Raw genomic sequence first — 22,095 nt, forward strand, 5'->3', positions numbered from 1 at the left:
TACAAACTTCATTGATAAGGACAATACTTCCAGTGACTGATAACAATTGGGAGAATGAAACAAAAATTTGTTTGGAGAGAGAACTAACCCAATTGAGAGGTTCACTCAATTCTCATGCAAAGAGATTTTTCTCCTTATATATGGAATTGGAGTAGGCCTGTCATTCATTTGTCCAAACCTAGAGAACCCAGTTCCATATTGTTGCCAACTTTGAGTTTGTTATGCATGACTGAGTTCCATCTCGTAAAAATAAAATTATCTTGCATTGGAAGTACACCTCAATGAGATCTCATGCACATTATATATTCCAACCCTTACAAAACCCAATGGCTGACATTTTGTTAATTTTTGAAAAATTAGGTATTAGTAGCTGTCTTGGATTTTGATTTATTTATATATTTTTGTTATTTTATAACCGTACAATTATCAAGCCTATGCAATTTGATTTACTTTAATACAATTAACTGTTTTTAACTGTTTTATCATAAGAGAAAATAGAAGAGCCTCCAAGGCTCCAACCCTGAAAATGTGTTTGAGAATGTTCAATAAAAGAAAGACAAGGTCAGTCTTAATTCCAATGTGTTTTCTATTGACTCTAATACCATGTTACCTAGACTCGTCCCCTACAGAATTGCATGTCTGTATCTGTGGCCATTGGCTTATACGGCATTATTCTATCATGAATCCTTTTTTTTGGGGGGGGGGGGGTGTATGGGAGAGAAGAAGAGAAAGGAGGAGAGCGGGCCGAAGTTCTATCTTTTTTTATAAGGCCTCTCGGTTTTTGGCTTTCGACCGAGATTTCATGAATTATTTCAGTCTTGACAAGTGTCGAAACGAGATGCTAGTTGACCTTGCAGGTGTACCAAGTTACAATTGGTAGAAATTTCGGTTTCGGTGGGAAGGATCGTTTCGTTTTGGTAAAACGATACAATCATGTGTTATATAAGATACAAAAGTCGCTCGACTCAGTGGTTTTGACAGTGAGGGGGATTTTGCCAGAAAACCTCAGTTTTGTGTTTTTTGGGCAAATCACCTACTAATATTGGTGGAACAACGTGTTGGAGACTACTACAACACATCTATAATTACCATTTGCTGCCTTCGAGCGAGATTTGTTGAAGATTCAAACTTTGAGGAATACCTTTTTTTCCCAAAGTTAAAAATAAGGTCAATATTTAGTGGTTGGGCTTCAATTTTTAAATGTTAGATGCCGCAGGCCGATCTATGACTTAATGGAGTGGGATTTTATTTTCTATTTTTAACATTTCTGGTTTAAAAATTGATTTTCTTTAAACAAGAATTTGAAAAAAATAGGGTTTAATATACCTTGGTTGAGGCTCAATTTTATACATGTTAGACACCATTGTCTGATTTACGACTTCATTGGTTGGGGCTCAATTTTATACCATCATGTTTAGAGATGCTTAATTAGGGTTTCCCTAAAGTTTTGAACCCAAATATGGCCATTTGACCACCGAAATGGTCAAACAAATCCAACCACTGAAACGTGTAGGGTTTGGCTGAAACCCAAACTATGATCGAAAATTTTGAACTTTGGGCTTGAAGGATCACCAGGACCTGCATCCCTCCCTTCTCTCCCATCACTTATGTAGACTACAAGCTATAAAAGCACAAGTGTGTGAATGTCAGAACCTGCTCCTACATCGATATAACATAGCTGGAGAGCTTGTAAACCATCTCCAACAATTATAATTTAGTTAATGAAAAATTGCAAAACCTCTTGATTTTCATAATGTGAATGGAGTTGGTCTTTGCTCTATGTAAGGATGGAACTAAGTGCAGAAGGATTTGATGTATCATGTAGTAGTTCTCAAGAGTTTGAGTTTCTTGACCGTCTGTACACATGGTTGTAAGAAGATCGATGCCTAAATTCTAATGATACTTCATGGCTGTCATGTGTATACAAAGGATATGTTGAAAGGTGTATTGAGTTTGGCTTTGTGATTATCAGTTTATGATGCAACAGTTCAATATGAGTTAATAGGTTTGCTTCTCATTTTCAATTTGAAGCTGGAACTATGTTGCTGATTACTTTATGATATTTCTTCTATAATGAGGTCGATATACATTTTTAGTCATTGCTACCTCCATTGTTCAGTTTTGGTATCATAATAAAAGTGATTGCCTTCATTGCTTTCATTGAATATATATGATGGATCCAAATTGTTAGTTAAAAGACAAATAACATATAAACCACACTTATATTGACAATTCAGATGCTATTTATTTTGTTCAGGAAATTGTCGAAACCCTCAAACAGAATCCTTACTGCAGTTTCTGGAACTTCCATATCTTCTTGACAATACATTAGAACCAAGTGGACTACACCAAAATCCAGTGTCATTGATTTCTAGAGGTAAATATTCCATTATACTCTGTCTGTGCTCATGATATATCAGTAATTGTAAACCTTTTCATTTTAATTTTAAGCAGATTTTTTTTTTGAATTTTGTCAGTAGGCTATATGCTTAATTCTCTCTTATATAATGCAAAAAATAATGGGAAGTGGTAGCCATTGCATACTACTTCTTTGGTGGGTGAGTGGAGGGGTAGGGACAAACATTAGGTACGGATAACAAACTGTGAAATATAGAATTTTGTTTCCCAAGCCATCTGAGAGGGCACCGAATTCAATGTCTTGCACCATTAGTTGTGCCTTTTGAGTTTCTAAATTTCTGTTCAGAAAATGTTCTTTACCTGATACTAGTTTTTCATTCAAAAGGGTAGGGGTTGTGAGGGAAAATTAAAAAGAGGAATGGGGAAGATTAATCAAGCCTAACCACCAACAATATAAAAATAATTTATTATTATTTGTAATAGTACTGATAAATATCATCAATAAGATTGTTTTTCAAGGGAAGAAACTGCCAATGACACAAGCAATGTGTCTCATGAGTCCTTGGAATGGCCAGGGTCCACTGTTAGTGTGGGACCCACCAATTTATGGATATGGGCAACTACTGATTAGGCGAGATCCCAGCCTTTTGTGCTGTACACATTTATGCTTGTGTTTATAGCATTTTTCCCCCAAGGAAATGTGGGTGATATTGTAAGAGGAATTAGGAGAAATTACACTTGAGGTTCCTAGCATTTAGGGTAACTATGCCAGGGGTTTTTTAACTTTCGAAACTCGATGTTTGGGGTGCCTCAACCTGGATACCATCAGTTAAGTGAAACCAAAAATCTGTTTAAAATAGCCCCTATACATGACCAAACAACCCTGTTCTTCTACATCTTTTGAAATATACCAAAAGGAAGGATATGATTAAACCATCCTGTTTTAGAACTTTTAAATCTTTGAGTTGGATCATGGCCGTTCATTTAGCATTTTAAATCATGCCAACCACTAAGCTTGACTAGATCCACGGTTATAATCATTGAAATCATTTATTTGAACATTCATCACATGATTGATTGCGGGATCGAGTGCTTTTGATGATCTGATCAGAGATCTGACTGTACCATCGTGCTTATCATACTTTAACATGCTAAATGAACAGTCATGATAAAAGACGAATGTTGAAAAATTCTATAGTATGAGGTTGAATGTTATCCTTTAATCAAAATTTGACGGTCTTATCTCGCGTCAGACCATGCCATCATGTTTGCCATGATTTAAAATGCTAGATTAATGGTCATTATCGAAGTAAAAAGTTTATGAAGCCTAAAACTTGATGGTTGAACTCTATCCCTTCAATTAGAATCTTTCAGAAGCTTATGATGGTTTGTGCTGTCTTGTTTCCCATGATTTATAGTGCTAAATGAACGCCTATGATCCAAATCAATTGTATGGATAGGCTACAAAATGATGGTTGAATCATATCCTACCAATTGGAATCTTTCTGAAACAAACGACCATGATTTAAATAAAAAGTTTAAAAATGTTACAACATGATGGTTGAATTGTATCCTTCAAATTGGTATCATCCAAAAGATGAAGAAGGCAAGTTTAAAGTATTGTATCGGTTTGTATCGGCCAAGGCCTTGATACGATATGGTATTGATACAATACGTAAAAACAAAACAATTGTATCTCGACTATCTTCCCTGCATCGATTGATACGGGTCGATATAGTTTGATATGGAACCGATGCAAGACTAATACGTTTTGGTATTGTCCGATACAGGACCTGTACGGTTTGATGCAGGTAAGAAAAAGATGCACTCGATATAAAGGGCGTACCCAGTGTACAAGGCTCCCGCCACTGTGGGGTCTGGGGAGGGTCAAAATGTACGCAGTCTTACCCCTGCTTTTGCAGAGAGGCTGTTTCCAGACTCGAACGCTTGACCACTTCTTGGTCACAATGGAGCGGAAATCATCAGCATGTATCCACATACATAGAAAAAACATGTAGCGCTCGTACAAGTCTGGGTTTAGGCATCGGAAATCATCAGCATGTATCTGAGTACAATCAGTATGTAGATGACGGTAAACAGAGGAGGAAGAAGGGGAAAAGAAGAAGAGACCTATCTCAGGTGGAAAGAAGTTTATCGGAGGCCAGGGTATCTCACCCAATCTGACTCGCACAGATTCTCAAGGTTAAACAGCACCCAAAACTTAAATTAATCAAATCATATGCGGCTGAGCAGCCTTACATTGTTAAAATAGAAAGTAAATCAAAAGTCCTATTCCAACTAGGAAAACTAGAAATCAACTCCTAGTGTGACAAGGAGCTATTACATTGCTTGCTGAAATTAAAAGCTACTGATAACAATAATTCTAAGTCTATTAGGAATGAAACAAGGCTAATAAGCTCCTACTAATCCCGTATGCCTACCTTGTACCCACATTTTAGGCCCATTAAAGTGGCCCATTACAAAGAAAACACATGGAAGGCCCTATACATATATAATCCAACCCAAGGCTTATTCCCAGAAAAATAAGCCCCATAGATGACTTATCTGCACCACCTAAACTATACGTCAACAGGAAGTTAGGCTAGTAAAGCATAGATACACACACACACTCAGATGGTAGGAAAGGATGGTGCAGTAACTGAAAGAGAATATTACAACTTAGCTCTAAAGGGGATCACCAGGCAAAGTGTGTAGCAACAACGGGCCTCTAGTGTAGGGGTAGGTAACGGATGGCTACACTCCTTGACAACCTGTCACTCCCCTACAAGGTAACATTTGTGCTTCTTGTGGTTTACCAAAAGGAGACATGACACCCCCCCTGAAAATTTATACAAAACACTATTCATTTTAATTACAAAATTGCCATTAGGCATCCTCCCATGTTGAGGCTTGTCCCTTAAGCTCCACCTATGCCACGACCTGGTACGATCCTGGATTCAATAACCCAAATTAGGGTAGCTATGGGCCCATAGGAATAATAAATAACTCAATTTAATGGTTGAATGGCAATTCTGTAAATTCACAGCACAACTAAGACCCTTTAAAAAAGGATTGAAGGAATCTGGGGCAAAACAGTAATTTAAATTGAGGAAGTGGGCTTTATTGGATTTAGAATGAAGTGGGATTGAAATATAAGCAATCTATTGACACGAGGGGTTTTTATGTAAATAGCAGAAGTTTGCCTTAAATAATAAATAAGAAGAGAGCTTCTTCTTCAACCTTACGTTAGATAAAACCAGCAGAGACCCTAGACTCATTTCAGGTGAGAGACACTCTCACATATGAACTCTGTTTGATCTGAAATTGCAAGCGAAGGTTGTTAACTTGAGGTCCTATCGATTCCAAGCATCAAACACCCAGAATAACAAGTGATTGGATGATACCTAATGGTGGAAACTGAATCTGGTGGGGGTCAAGGAACCAGACCTGAATTTCTCTGCAAATCTCATAATAGAAGGGGATTACAGGGAGTAATCTCTAGGGTTTGAATCGCCTAGAGATAGGCTGCCTTCGACCCAAATCTCAGTCCGAATGAGTTGTCCTCAAAGGAGTTCAATCCAATTGAGTGGGGCTGTTAGATTCTCCCAGAACAGAGCAACACTGATATGAAACAATAACAGGGAATTATAAAGCGCAAGGAATATAACAGGGAGAAAAGAAGAGAAGAGGATCAAGGGAGAAGAATGGAAAATGATTTCGTACCTTGGGAACCCTAGGTAGAACCGTAGAACCAGGGAAAGAGAGAGATGAGAGGAAGGAGAAAACGATTAGTACGCCCAGCAACTAGCAGCTAACCGCAAGTTCATTTAAATTTTCCAATCCAACTGAGAATCGTTGTTTACAAGTTGTTATATAGAATTAAGCAAAGAAATCCTAATCCTATCCTATAACTTAAAACAAAAGTCAACTCTAACTCTACGACTCCATCAACAGGAAAGAAAAAGAAAATTACAAAATAACTCAAACTCAACTTCATACTAACTCCTATTGTTGTCTAACTCCAACAAAATATAATTAAACTTGCAATTTCCCTAATTAACCTTGCGTGTAACTGCATCAACTCTCCCGGTCTTAAAAGAACTTGATTCTATCGAGTTAGGTCATGAACCTAAGATACCCTTGTAATTATCTCCACACTCCTCAGTTACTACTGACCTCCTGCCTTATCCCCTCCTAACCAGGGGGAATGACCTAGAACTCTCTCTTTAGTCAGGCCCTGCTACTGTCCAAGGTTGCCCTATGTCCTATGGGTCTTCTAAACAATGAAGCTTTGAAATGTCAAATTTTCTGGTTGGGCACTTCTTTGGCATCCGATCCCCTTTCAACATTGTTGAGGCTTCTATGTTGAAACAATGGAAAATAAGGGGTTTATTGAAACTTACTTGATGGACAATGGGTTTTTCGTTTTTCAAGCTTTCAGATGGGGATGACAAAAATCGTGCCTTGGAGGGAGGTCCTTGGCAAGTTGGATGAAAGCAGATCTTCGTAAGACAATGGGATCGATACCTCCAACTCTAGAGAATTGATTTGAAATCCATCCCTTTGTAGATCACCCTCCCTGGGCTACCTCTCCATTACTGGTGTGAAGGTGGTCTCAGTATTGTAGGTTCTGGGAAACCCTTTGTACACTGATGGAAGGATAATCTGCATGAAGTTACTCTTCTGTCCTCAATCACTGTCACTGATGATGAAAGGTACTCTTTCAAACAAAAAGTTCATTACTAGTGGTTCCCTCCCCTATGTTTGGTCTGCAATGTTTTTGAGCACACCTCCTCTTCTTGTACCCCCAAGCCTTCTGCCTCTACTAAGCTCCATGGCACTGATGCCTCCATCGAGTTCCCCACCCCTGCCACCTCCAATGCACTCCTGCAACCTCCAGGTACCTCTTCCGGTACAAACACTGAACACCCATATTTCTGCTTCTTACCTCCTCCTCCTGCATGCCTCACCCAACTTGGCCCCCTGTCTTCATCTGATCTCCATCCCCCCAGTTGTGATCGCTGGTTGGATTACTAGCGTCATAGAAATCGTTGTCGCGATCCGCCTTCTGCTCCTCTCGTGGCCACTCCAATGGTCATCAGTCCCTACCGTCAATCCTTACCCTGCTAGGACCAAAGGATCTAAGCGATTCTCGAGTCTCCAACCAATTGACGATTCTGTCCCCGATTCAAGGTCAGAAGTGACAGTCTGTACCTTCTCCTCTGCATCCTCTCCCTCTGGTTGCCATCTTCACTAGAACCCCTCTGCAACCCTGATTCCTCTACAAATTACTCCTCCATCTCCCTCGTCCCCTGCACCGCTCCATCTCTCACTAGTGTTTTCTGGAATTTTGAAGAGCCCTCATCCCACACTTTTTTTGTTAGGGTCTTCAACAGTTTCGAGAAGCCCCCAACCTCTTCTACACTCCCTCTTTTTACCTCTTCCCTATGTGGGCCCCACCCCTTAGACCAGCGTCCTCACCCCCTTCTCCTCTTCGTCTTTTTTGGCCTACTCCTATTAGTGTGCCCAATTAACTCATATTTGCCCTCTTGGACCAGCCCACTCGACTCTCTCATCCCATGCCCCTTCTTAAACATTTGGTTTGCCCAATCGTTCCCCCTTCTTAGGCCCACCTGGTTGCTCATCATCCCCATATAGCCCCTCCTCAGGCCTCCCCTATGCAATCGTTCAGTTGTGTACCTGGACCATGGCCTACTCGACCTGAGTAACACCACTATTGACCCTTCTCTTCCACCCTCTTCTCTAATGCACCTTTTGGGAAGTCCTCTTGTCATTGCTACCTCTACAACTCTGGTCCTCTTACCCTCACTCTCCCCCTCCCGCAACTCAACCCTCCTTCCCCCACAATCCCCCTACCGTGTATAATACCGGCATTATCACAACATTGCAAGTTGGTCCCGTCAAATCTCTCATGGCCCTAACTCATTAGGGCCCTTGGTGCACCCCTCCAACACCTCTGTAGGAATCAGAGTGTCCTTTGGAACGTCCGAGGTCTTAACACTTTGCCCAAACAGTCCGAAGTTCGATCCCGAATTATGCTTCAAAATACTTCCTTCTGTTGCCTTATGGAAACCGGAGTCAAAGAAACAAACGCTCCCCGCATTGCCCTTGCGTGGTCTCTTTGTGCAAATTATCTCCACTACCCCAATGGGCGCCTTTGGTTCCTTTGGGACCCCAACAAGCTGCAAGCTTCTCTTCTGTCCGCTTCTTCCCAATTTTTGCATCTCAAGATTTCTAATATCACTTTTATTATCCCATTTCTTCATTTTTACTCTTCATCCTCATACTTTCCTTTCCCTTTGTGAGGACCTCAATTTTTCTCTACTCTGTTTTGAAAGGATCCATGTAGCTGTCTAGCTGACCCCATTTGGTTGGGATAAGGCTGAGTTGTTGTTGTTGTAAGATTTCTAATATCAACGGAAACTCTAGTTTTCTCTTCTCTGCCATCTACGCTTCTAATTGTTCCACTAAGAGAGTTTCTCTTTGGTGAGCCCTTCGCTCCATTGCTATGTAGGTTGTTCCCCACCCCTAGAGATTGGGCGGTGATTTCAATATGGTTCGGTTTGGTCATGAAAAATAGGGTAGTGATAGTCTTGATGCCCCCTCAATCCAAGCCTTCAATGACTGCCTTGAGAACATTGGCATGAATATCTTAGGATGGTCCGACCTTAAATTTTCTTGGCACAACAGATGATGTGGGAATTCTAGGATTACTTGCAAGCTTGATATGGTCCTGGTCAATGAAGCCTGGTTATCCTCTTACCCATCTTCCCATGCCCCTTTTGATGCTCCTGACATCTCTGACTATAGCTCCATCTCTCTCCTCATCCAATCCTACATATCCTTTGGCCCTAATCCTTTCAAATTTTTTGACATGCGGTCCTCTCATCTGGGCTTTCTTAATGTTGTCCGAGAAGCTTGGGCTTCGCCGGTCCATGCCCACTCCTCCCCCCTTATCTTTTTCACCAGGAAACTTTGTAATGTCAAAAATGGCCTCAAAGCCTGGTATTTTTCTACTTTTGGAAACATTGCCTTTATGGCTATTGATTGTAGGGACAAACTTATGGCCCATTCAGTTGAGACTCCAAGCCTTCATCCATAATTCCCTCTTGGCAGAGGCAGAGAAATTGATCTCCTTTCCTTGGTTGTTCAAAAGAAAGTTTTTTAAAGCAAAAGTTCAGAGTGAAATGGGTTGAGCTTGGTGACTCTAATATTTCCTACTTTCACCGCTCCATGAAGGCTAGATCCAATATCAACTCTATCCCCTCGTTCAGGGTAGAGATGGCTCCACATTATCCTCTTTTGAATACATTAAGATGGAGACAGTTGATTTCAAGCAGCTTTTTCGTCCCTCTACCACTTGTCCTTTGACACTATTCTGGAGGGCCTGTTCAACAAATTCATTCCCAACTCCCTTTTTAGTGCCCTCCAAGTCATCCCCTTTGAGGAAGAAATTTTGACTGCTGTCCTCTCTCACAAGGCTAACAGAGCCCCCAAGCCAAATGGTTTCAGTGTGTTCTTCTTCTCTTCTTCAATCCTAGTCAGATCAAAGGGATCAATTATACCTTTCTTTGCCTCATCCCCAAGAAAGAAGGAGCCTCCTCTGTGTCAGATTTCAGGCCTATAGATCTATGTAATTTCCTGTACAAATTCATTGCCTAAGTGCTTGCCAACAGACTTCTGTTAGTGGTTGACTCACTTGTCAGTGACAATCAATCGGCTTTCATTGTTGGTAGAAGTATCTCAGACAACATCTGTCTTTGTAATGCGCTGGTCAGAGGCTTTGGTAGAAAATCTCATGCCCCTGCTGCTTTGATGAAGATTGACATTCACAAAGCCTTTGACTCCTTGAGATGGGACTTCATTGTTAATGTTATACGTAAGATGGCCTTCCCTCCAGTCTTTGTCAATTGAATATACCACAGCATTTTCTCACCTCAGTTCTCAATGCTTGTCAATGTAGCCCAGCTGGTTTCTGTGCCCCCTCTGTTGGCATTCGACAAGGATGCCCCCTCTCCCTCTTCATCCCTCCCTTCATCTTTACCCTAGCTCTTGAAGTACTTTCCAGAAATCTCCAGACCAGCCCAGACCAGCAGCTCATCTCCCCCATTCCCAAGTGCAAGGCTCTTAAAATTTACTACCTTGCCTTTGCGGATGATCTCATGATCTTCTCTAAAGCAAATACCCTTTCAATTGAGACCATCATGTCATGCTTACGCCTCTTGGAAGGGTTGTCTGACCTTCGGATCAATCTCTTGAAATCTCTTCTATTTTTATCGGGTGTCTCTAATAATGTCAAGAGTATCTTGCAGCAAAAGATTGATTTCTTTCTAGGCCGCCTCCCGGTTAAGTACTTGGGCCTCTCTTTGATCCCTTCTAGGTTGATTACTCATCACTGCACTCCCATCCTTGACCTCTTGTGCAAGAGGTTGTAGCTTTGGAAAGGCAAGCTACTCTCTTATGCCGGCCATCTTGAGTTGATTAGATTTGTTCTCCAGGCCTCCTATATTTATTGGTCAGGTATCTTTGGGTTGCCTCCCCCATCAAGTAGCTGGAATCCCTCATGTGTTCGTTCCTTTGGAAAGACACAGACTCCTCCAGTTTCCTTCACCCCACAACTTGGGCTTTTGTCTGCCTTTCAAAGATGAGGGGGGCCTCGGCTTGAGAAGAATCGAAGAGGTGAACAGCGTTGGTATCCTCAAGTCGATCTGAAAGATAGTGGCTAAAAAGAAAAGTATTTTGGTGGGTTGGATACTTGGATCTACTCTGTACTGCTTCGTAACGACTGCATTTGGACTGTGCCTTTTCTTGGGGTCGGTTGGATCTACTCTGTGCTGCTTCGTAACAACTCCATTTGGACTGTGCCCTTTCCTCGTGATGCATCTTGGGTCTAGAGAAAAATTTTGAAGCTTCGTCCACTTGCTTTTGGGACTGTGATGATGGTGCCTCTACAAGTCTTTGGCTGGACCATTGGCATCCCCAGGGTGTTCTCCACTCTATCAAAGCCATCTATAGTATGTGCCTCTATAAGTATTCTCTGGTTATGAACATTCTTAGTCCGGACGACTGGGCTCCTTCTCAGTTTTCCTACCCCGTGTTCATTGCATTTTTTCTCCTCCATCAAACCTCTTCAGTTCTAAATCGGCGTGGGACCTCATCTGAGCTCGTAGCCCTTTGTCTCCTTGGCAAAAGTTGGTTTGGTTTAAGAATCACATTCCTTGCCACAACTTCTCTGTTTGGTGGGCCTTTTCTAACTGCCTCTCAAGTCCCAACGCAGTCCTTCGTTATTTACCGTCATTTCCCGGTACCCCCTTACTGTTGTATTTGTTGGAATGCTGTTGAAGATGTGGATCCTCTCTTTTTCACTTGTTTGTTCTCTTCTGTTTGGAAAGGGATTTTGGCTAAGTGTTGGCACAGGAGAAGGAGGATTCTTCCCTTCTCAAGGGAATGGATTTGGGTCAACATGTCTATCTGCGATGTGGTGGCAAGCTTGCCTTTGGGGCTTCTATCTACCATATTTGGATGGAGCACAGTCTCAGAAAATGGACCCAGAGCTCCAGATCTTTTCAGCAGACTTGGGATTCTATTGATTTTGATGTCTGTTGTAAAGTCTCGAGGGTCTCCTCTAGGTGTGCTGATACTCCACGGAACAGGCTCATTGTTATCTCATGGGGTCTCCCTTTCTCTTTGCTTCAGCCCCCCTCCCCCCTATCTAAGGCTTTGTGTTTGATCCTTTCTAGGGTGTTATTGTATAGTCTTTCTTTTCCCCAGCTTCCGGCTCCTCGTTTCTCTTTCCTTTTGGTAATGAAATACTTATTCACCCAAAAATAAAAAGACTCAACTAAATGACTAATTTAAAAACTATCCTATACAGCTAAGTCTACATTATTATAATACATCCAAAGCATAAAATACAAATTAAAGGTCCAAAACAAAAGATCAAGCCACATCCACTGGTTGTGGTCATGCTCTAGCATCATGAACTCTATCGATCAAGTGCCCTGAAAGGTGTGACACAATCTAGAATTCTTTCATCCTAATGGATTGTACCTTAATATTCTTTTTATCTTTATCAATAATATATTCAGATAGTAAAGAGGTGGAAAGAGAAATTTGCTGCTGCAGATGCTCTTCACTTTTTTTAGTAGTTTTTGGATTTCTTGTGGCTGACTTGATTCGTCTACTCTGTTCAACCTGATGAGTGATGACAGATGATAGTGAAGGGGGTGTGGATGAAGATAATGAGGATGCTGCTATTGATGACATGGATGAAATGGAAGAACTTGAGGAAATTGATGATGTGGATACCAAGCATAATAGATAGTGCAGTTTTGCATTTGGGTAAAGCTAACCTCTATTCTCAGTTTCCCTTTGTGCTTTTCTATGGTAGTTGACTATGAATCCATAGTTTAGGAATGGAACGTCAACCGTTTGAGTTTTGGGCTTGACTCTTTGAAAGTATGTCATATGTGACAGTTTTTGGCCTTAGTTACCAGTTTACCTGTATATACTAGCAAAAGCCTTTTGTAACGCATGTTAAAGTACTGCTACATCCTGTATGTTTGTTTTAGTTTTTCTAATCTCATTTTTGGGCTGTCTTTGTATTTTGGATTTTGAAGCACCTTGAATAAAAAATCTGTACTATTATATAATGGAGAAGCAGGTTCCTACTTTTAAGCATGGTATGCTACTATGCTGTATGCATTGAAGCTCAACTTCTCTTTCTCATTGTGCTCCTTGTGAGTGTGCATCCTTGTGGTTCTATCAAGGTGGAAAGGGATTGGTGGAATCCGGTTGATTCCTTACGCCGTGACAGCTGGGAGGATCTTCTTCAAATTCGAAGGTGGCTTTATCCTTCACAACTGTCGAAGCTTGCTGCCAGTGGAATCTCCAATAAGTTTGACGCCAAAATTCTTCTTCTAATCCTCTAATCCTTTCCCCCAATCGATCCCCTTTATTTTTTGTTTGAATCCCATAAACCCTAACTCCATTAAAGCCCAAAACCTGCAACTCAATTCTGTCCAGAATTGCAGAACTTCAAAACTCGTCCAAACCCTAACCTTTTTATACCATATTGACCCCCTAGACCTACCCATTAATACCCTATAAACCCCTTTCCCAATATCCAACCCAAACCCTAGGAATTGACCTAAATCCTAGTGCTGTCCATTCGAACCAGCAGCCCCTTTTGTTATTTGATCCGGTTGTTTGGCTCCTAGTAGGTCTCCTACCTATTTAGGACTACATTACACTCACTGACTCTCGCTCTCTCTCTCTCTCTCTATCAACAACAACAAACTCAGCCTTATCCCAACTTAATGGGGTCGGCTACATGGATCCAAACAAAACAAAGTATGGGAAACATAGTTTTAACAAAAAAAAATGTGGAAAGAGATGAGAGAAAGATGAGAAATAAATAGAGAAATGAAAGATGAAACATAGTAAGAAGAAAGAGGCATAGCCGAATTCGTCAGGAGAATTTCAGCTAAATGGGGTCTGCGACATGGATCATAGACCTCCAATAGGCTCTGTCTGAGGTCATACTTGGAACAAGCCCTAGCCTATGCATGTCCTTCCTCACCACTTCTCCTATGGTCATTTTAGGTCTGTCCCTAGCTTTTTTAGCTCCTAAAATCGGATTCATATCACTCCTCCTTACTGGGGCGTCACTAGGCCTCCGTTGAATATGACCAGACCACCTTAAACGACTCTCTCGGAGTTTCTCTCTCTCTCTCTCTCTCTCTATATATATATATATATATATATATATATATATCCTAGATAGACAAAGGGTCTACTAGGAGTCAAGTAACCAGGACCTTTCAATCTGCTGGCCGATTGGGGCAGAATTGAGGATTTAGGTTAGAATTAGGGTTAGGTTTAAGGTAATGGAGTTGAATCTTATTTGGTAAAGCTAGGCAGGTTTTTAGAAGTTTAATGAACTAGGTTTGATGATGTTTGAGTGAGATTTTAAAAATTAGAAAATTAGGGTTTCAGGTTTTGGGTTTTGGGGAAAGTAAGAGAGATGAGTTTTAGGGTTTAGGATGGGAATTCAGGAAATGGTTTCAGGTCAAGTTTTCTAATGATAGAGGAGAGTACTCGGCCAAGGTTTGGGGCTGAGTTGATGGCTAGAAGGGATGGATCGGGTTGTGGGTTTAATGGAGATTGAGGGGATTTTAGGGTTTGATGTTGGAATGGGGCAGAAGCTAGGATCGAGTGTAGAGATTACTGTGGGGAGGTATTGGTTGAAAATTGGATGAATTCTAATAGTAGACTATGGCTGGACAGAATGAAGATGAGTTAGGGTCTAGTGGATCGATGCAATTGTGGATGGATTATTGAAAGAGTAGATGGAGCTTAGGTTAGAGGATTAGAAGAAGAATGTGAATGCTGAAACAGTAAATTACTTACTTGTAATTGAATATCTTCAATGGCAGCAGCTTAAAGAAAATAGGGTCTCCAGATCTACAAGATGCAAAGATGCAAGGAGATGAGAAGAAGATCCTCCCGGTCTACAAGACGCAAGGAGTCGATTGGAGGTCCACCAATCCCTTCACCTGGATATTACTCACAAGGCAACACTCTCAAAGGAGCAAGGCAGCAAGCAAAACAAAGTTTTATTTCTGAAATCTGAACTGTGGGGGAGCCTTCCACGATTTTATTAATTTATAATATGGCCTAAGGCCCAAATCCTATTACAAATATGAATCACTCCCTCACATAAATCGTGGAAGGGGTGGGACACTTTAATTAAAAGCTAAAACTTAAAAGAGTCCCTATCTACCAATAGGAAATAAGAACCTAACAACCAATAGGAATTAATCACTTAAATTGGACCATGGTCTGAACCGGTTCAATTTAAGTTTACAATTAACTGAAAATAAACTACGTATGGAATGTAAAAATAGACTAAGATTGAAATAAACTAAGTATAACTAAGGCTCCTAACACTTGGTCCTGATCTTGGGGCTTCTTCTTCATCTTCTTCTTACAGATGCTTGGATCTGCATCTATATATATATGGAAGAAGAACACTGCCCGATTGCGTGGCCCCTGCACCAGCACGGGGGCCAATGGGAGCACGCACAGGGGCATCGACCAGGGGTGATTTTTCATTTTTAGGGGGCCGGGGTGGTCATTTCAAAGGGGGGTGGTGGTCTGGCACAGGCTGCACACGACCAGGCAGTGTTCTTTTTCCCATATATGTCTACCGAATTTAAAGGAAGGTCGCATGGGGCATTGTATTTTTTTAGCAGTTTTGGTCAGGGTTGAACTTGGAACCTAATAAATGTTTGCATGAATTGTGCAGCTATTGGCTTCATTGGAAAACAAATCAATCCCTTGTTGTCTGTAATCTGTAAGGTCTCACTACTGAATCTTTTTGGAGCTTTCATTGTTTATATTTATTGGTAATGTGGCAATAACTGAAAAAGCATATGTTAAAGGAAAAGCTAAATAAATAGTTCATCATTTGTAATGTGTGCGTAACAAATAAGCAACTATGTATTATGATAACACTTGTTTCATTTTTATTAGTATGAATCCACTGAAAATGCATATTAAATGTATTCATGGGATGTAATCTATTAAAACTTGCATTTAATTTTGAAAGCAAAGGAAAAAGGAAGCAATTTGCATTGTAGAGTTGATAGAGCAAAGATATTTTTAGCAACGTTAATGATTTTTTTCCCCGGCGGTTATTGACATTTAACAGGATTAAGTGGAGAGGTGGGAGAGGATTTAGGGGATAAATTCTTGGGTATTATTAAATAATGTGTGAAACTGATTACAAAAAGAGCCATGAGGGTGTCTTCAGGAGTTGTACTGCTTAGGTCAAACTGTCAAAGACCTCATTCTGAAACATATGCCTGGGGACGAGATGCCTTTGAGTTAGAATGTGGAATATCCTCATTCTCTTTTATTTTGGTTCGTTCACTGATTTAAACAGTCCACCCGCTTTGGTTAATGATTCTAATGAGAAGTGGATTACTTATTTTCTCCACTCCACCCCCCCCCCCCTTCCCTCTTTTTTGCTTTACATTGCATTGTTGTATAAGAGAATATGGGCTTGACAGGTTGGGTTATGCTTCTCTTTCTCCCATAGATAGACTCATATGTGTTTTGCCCAGAGAGGAGAAGCCGTCCTCACATAGGGTGTTAAATGAAATCACAGTATTAGCCTTTAATACAGTCACTTGTGTAGCGGACATCCTGTTGACGTTGATTGAACGAGGAAAGATTTCTCTATATCTTTTAACATTTTTTTATTGAAAAATCTTATATTGGTAATTATTTATGTTTTGTGATAGGAAATTGGAGGAAATCTGAGTTAAATATTGCTTTACCTGCCTTACCCGATTGTCTGCTGGGGGTTATAACTTTACTTACGCGTACCCTGTAGGGTAAGGGAGTTTCTTACCTGTACTCTATACAGCAAGGTAAGACGACTTTACCACCTAGGAGGGTATGGGTAAGGCTGTTATACAACTGTACCCTACCTGTCTGCAGCCCTATGGCCAAGGTATATTAGTTGGCAGTTGATCTATAGTGCCGAGATACAGATATATGGATGCATACTCTGATATCGAAAGCAGGGATTTTGACTTAATGATTCCCCATTCCCTGAATTTTTTGACATACTTGTTTAAGTTTCCCTGCCACTTAGACCATATCATACTTTGTCATTCATCTTACATTCGAAGTTCTTTCCAGTTGTAAATGCTTATGCATGTCCTGAAATAGTGACATTTGATCCAATGTGGCATGTAAAAATTTTTGCGAACTTACCATATTAGAAAATTGCTAGAATCCATGAAAAAATGCACTTGGTAAAATGGGAAGTGAGAACCTTGTACTCTGAAAGTTTCATGCCATACTATCCTTACTTGTCAGATGAGTATATTATACCATGTCTAGGCAAGGTGCTAGTTGTTATAAGGGCTGCTGATTATTTCAAAGCTCATAGAATGTTGGTTACTTGGTCATAACTTCATTTGCTAAAGTCAGAAAGATGAAAAGTCCATCTGAATATCTATCTACGTGCATCTATATATGTCACACGCACATAAAATACATGGTTACAACCACATTTGTTATTTATGAGGACTGTTAAGATGTATAATCCAATAAGCTGTGGTAGCTCTGCTTCCATTTGGATATCCCATCTATATCCATCTGTATATTTACTGGATTCTTCCAGGGCAGTGCGAGGTAAGGAAGTTTGAAATTAATGATTTTGAACATGTGTGTATCCTTTAGTTACATTGATGGATTTTGAACATGTTGGATTTCAAGTAGGTAACCAATAAAAATTTGTCAAAGTCAAATATCCTCCCTAGAGATTTGGTTTTTAAGCTGGTAACTGAGCTATGCAAATATTGCCCTGGGTGATTTTTTTCCAAATTATTGGTGGAGACAGTTCAGTCTGCAGCACCATCCTCGCTGTCTCTCTCTCTCTCTTTTGTATGTCTGTCTGTATGTTCATAAATCTTCTGTTTGTCTAAGAGATTTTGTTTTAGGTAAATCCATGAGCTCGATTATTCTTTCCTATTCTTAATAACCATCTGAACTCTGATATGTCTTATGGCTCATCAATCAGATGAATTTTCTGATAAAACTGTCAAGGTGTGAAAGCCGCTTCTCTCGCTACCAGTTGTTCCCCAGATCTATTCCCATATGGCTATTTTCGGTATTAAATTAGTTAGTGCAATATTGTATACTCATTCAAGGTTCTGAACATTTGATCTGTTAATGTGGTCATTCTTCCCAGTTACTCCAGAACTTTTTCATATCCACCCAGAAAAGGGTTATTCACGTGATGGGGTGGAATTGAATTTTGCCTTGTATTCTTAAGGCACTGTCAAGAGAATGTCTCACTTAACACACAAATCAATCTAGTTACTTGTTCCTTGAGCAGGTTTATCTCTTCCACTGCTCTTCCATTGGAGTACTTCATTTGTTTGCATTTTTATTTTGTAGTTTATGATCTGTATTCCATACGAGCATAACTCTATGAAGTATGGGTTACTCTCCAGCTGATTAGGCAATTTGCACAGGATCTATAAATTAACGAGTGGTAACCATTGTTGTCATATTTTCTCGTCTTTCCGAAATGAAGATTGTTTTATTGCTAATTGTGAAAACAATAACCCAAATCAGATCAAGGGAAGCTAGAGCCAAAAACATCATGAGCCTGCTAGAAAAGAATTAAAAACCTTGCATTTTCCAGAAATCTAGCATGTAAAGAAAACAAACCATTTGCCCATATCCACAAATTCTTTCATCTGCGACACCAAGAAAGCTTCTTCTAAAGCTTGATCATTGAATTTCATGTTTAAGAATAATGTGCTTCTTGACAGTGCAATTCTCAGTTGTCTTGAATGAATGGTTATTGTTGAGTCACTGGGATTTCTACGACCAGGATTGCTGGCATGGGGTCTTCATGGTTGCAACAGAATAGAGTCAAGGCACTCATCTTGAAAAATAAAAGTTTGATAAAAACATGGCATAGCTTCTTCTTGGTTGCAATAGAATGGAGACTAGGCACTCATCTTGAGAAATAAATGAGCTTGATAAAACATTTTCATATTCAAGCCATAGTTGGAAAACCAGATTTTTTTACTTGACTCACCCTTTGCAAAACCTGGTGAGTCAGGCAAGTCAAACCTGGTCAGAACAAGTTCCCCTATATTGAAACATTTCTTCAATCATAAGATGAATTGCAGAGAACTGGTTCTATGGTTCTACTTTGAGTCTGTGAGGCTAGCTTAGAATCCAGTAAATAGAGAAGAAAAACTGAAGGGCAGAATAACTTTATTGCTGTAGTAAAAATTACAAGTCTGATATGCCAATATAGGCTACATTACGTCTCTTATATAGGCTACAAAAATTAAGAAATCCAACTGGAACTCGGATTAATTTTAAAAGACAACCGTAGATTCTAAATGTTAACTTGGTTATAGACCAACCAAATCTAATAGGACTAGGAACACAAAGGAAATTAGTACAATATATCACTCTGCAACTAGAAGGCGGTGGAACCCCTAGCTTGGCTGGGAGTTCAGACGAAACTAAAACTAACTATATTCACAGCAAATTTGACTTGTATTATGAAAACTGACTCAAACGATTCTTTCGAGATTGATTTGAATTTGCAAAAAAAGAGAAATCAAAGAATAAATTCAAAGTTGCAGATGAAGATGGCTGAAACCCATATATGTAGTGGAATTGTTCAAATCATACAAACCTGGCTGTTCGAAAGCAGAGGAGTGATGGGTATCTATTAATCGAAACTAGAAAGAAAAATTGTGAGAAAACGATTATCACAAGATAAGGCAGACGCAGAAACCTTTAAAAAAAAAAAAAAAAAAAAAAAAAAAACAACCCATGAAGAACAAATCACCACATTTTGAGACCATGACGGTGAAAGAGGTTTGACCCAACTCGGTGAGTTTCATGTGATTCGAAATGAAACACGGAGTCTCTTGTGACTCGAATAAACTCAGACAGAGTCTGGTCATTTTTTTTACTGACCGAATCTACGCATTCGATGTGAGATTGTTATTTATGCCTTCCGTGTGGAATACCATCAGTCTCTTCCATGTTAGAGAAATTGATATCTTCTTGAAATTATCTTTGGAGGCACATCGGGTTTCTACGTCCCGACTCTGATATCACTTTTTAGGGACTTGGATTGATCTCATCTTTCCAAGCTAGACATTAAGGAGTGGGTGGCGAAGTACCTGTAAGGTTTCACATCGGGCTACTTACATCTGATGTGGGATTGTTACGTCCACCTTTCGCATGAAACTCCAAATGTCTCCCCCTCCATTTGGGCCGCAACCGAAAACCGAATCCTTTATCTTAGACATCTACTCTTTTTGGAACCAGCCAAACAAGTAAATCCTGTGCGGTCAAGTCAAGATATTTTCCGACAGTCTCTTACTCAAACTTGTTCTTGCTGATCAAAGGGTGGCCATTATTGGGGAGCCTTATGACGCAGAAGACCATTGCTACATGTTAGGCTTGCGATCAATTTACAGACATTTATGGACTCCACCTCCCCCAAAAAGAGTCTATTTCAAACCATTGCTACATGCTAGGCTTGTGATCAATTTACCAATATTAATGGGCGCTCCTCCACCCCACTTTTCAGAAAAGGCTACACACTAGGCCAATAGGGCATGAGAAATCTTGGTTGCTCTAAGCGTGGAGGGGGGGGGGGGGGGATACTGATGGGGTTCCACAAGGATACCACCACTCATTATAGACTTGGATTGAACTCTTCTTATAAAGCTAGCCATTTAGGAGAGGAGCCTAAGTACCTACAAGTCTCCACATTGGGCTACTCACATCCGATGTGGAATTGTTACTTCTGCATGGAACCCCAAATGTCTCCCTCTCCACACGGCAGCAATCGAGAACCTAAGCCTTAAACTTAGATATCTACTCTTTTTGGAAGCTGCCAAACAAGTAAATTCTATGCGATTAAGGCATGACATTTTCCAACTCTCTTACTTAAACCAGATTTTTGTTGTTCTTTCTGATTGAAGGGTGGCTATTATTGGGGGAACCCTATGACTCCGAAAAAACCATTCCTACATGCTAGGTGTTAGCATGACACTTCTTGCCTTAGTATCGATCCTATCCACGGCTGTTGTAATCCCTATGATTTTGCTATTGTAATCCCTGTAATTGTATCCCTATCCCATGATTGTATCCTTGTGACTGTACATTCCATTATTAGCTTCACCCTATTAGGAAGTTAAACCTGTATATCTTGGCCATTGAGGACAAGATTGAATTCAAGATAAGATATTCAAATTCTTTACATCTTATCATGGTATCAGTTTAAGGAAACGATTCTGTGCCTCCATTTTCTCTGTTTTTTATTTTCTTTCTCAATGCCTAACGATTCTGCTGCAACCACGTCCATGGGCACCACCACTCTGACGACTCTGCCAGTCTCCTCTCCTTATTATCTTCATTCACATGACTAGCCGGGTTCGGCTTTGGTCACTCCTCTCTTGGACAGTGACAACTATCCAACTTGGCACCGCTCTATCTTGATGGCACTGGAAGCCAAAAATAAAATCTGTTTCATTGATGGTTTTGTCGCGATTCCAGCCTCTGATTCACCGGACTTTGCCAATTGGGTTCGCTGCAATAGTATGGTGCGCTCTTGGCTCGTGCATTCTACCATTCCAACCATTGCTCACAGCATCTTATGGCTTGATTTTGCGCATGCGATATGGACAGACCTCCGCGAACGTTTTTCTCCCAAAAATGCTCCCCGGATTTTTTAAATTCGTCGTGCACTCTCTACGCACGTCCAAGGCAATGACTCCATCTCTGCTTATTACACTCATATCAAGGCATTCCGTGATGAACTTTATTCCTATCGCTCTCTCCCTACTTGTTCATGTGGGGCGATGAAGACCCTTCCCGATTTCATTGCAACAGACCATTTGCTTGACTTCCTTCAAGGATTGAATGAATCCTATGTGGCTGTTCGCAGCCAGATTTTATTGATGGAACCGCTGCCTTGTGTTAATAAGGCTTACTCTCTTCTTCTTCAAGAGGAGCGACAGCGCACCCTTCATGATGCGCGTCCCGCTCCACTGGACCAAGCAGCTATGGCTGTTCTTAATCGTTCACCCACGGCTCACACTCGACCTGCTGGATCCAAGCCCAGTTATCACTGCACCTACTGCGACA

General features: G+C 40.5%; 1 protein-coding gene across 6 annotated transcripts in view; it reads left to right on the top strand.

Annotated features, from left to right (window-relative positions):
• The window catches only part of LOC122660312 (lariat debranching enzyme), a 30,921-nt gene extending 14,003 nt beyond the window's left edge, over positions 1-16,918 (top strand). For 4 of the 6 annotated variants that reach the window (XM_043855558.1, XM_043855555.1, XM_043855559.1 and 1 more), the window contains 2 exons: positions 2,258-2,377; positions 12,591-12,987. In XM_043855558.1, coding sequence (XP_043711493.1) covers positions 2,258-2,377; positions 12,591-12,703 — 233 coding nt within the window. In that variant the 3' untranslated portion in view covers positions 12,704-12,987. Of the gene's footprint in view, positions 1-2,257; positions 2,378-12,590; positions 12,988-16,780 lie in introns of those variants that run through there. The other 2 variants (XM_043855556.1, XM_043855557.1) reach the window with 2 other exon arrangements.
• Positions 16,919-22,095: the final 5,177 nt, after the last annotated feature.

The sequence above is a fragment of the Telopea speciosissima genome, chromosome 4, assembly GCF_018873765.1.
Source record: "Telopea speciosissima isolate NSW1024214 ecotype Mountain lineage chromosome 4, Tspe_v1, whole genome shotgun sequence".
NCBI classification, from domain to species: domain Eukaryota; kingdom Viridiplantae; phylum Streptophyta; class Magnoliopsida; order Proteales; family Proteaceae; genus Telopea; species Telopea speciosissima.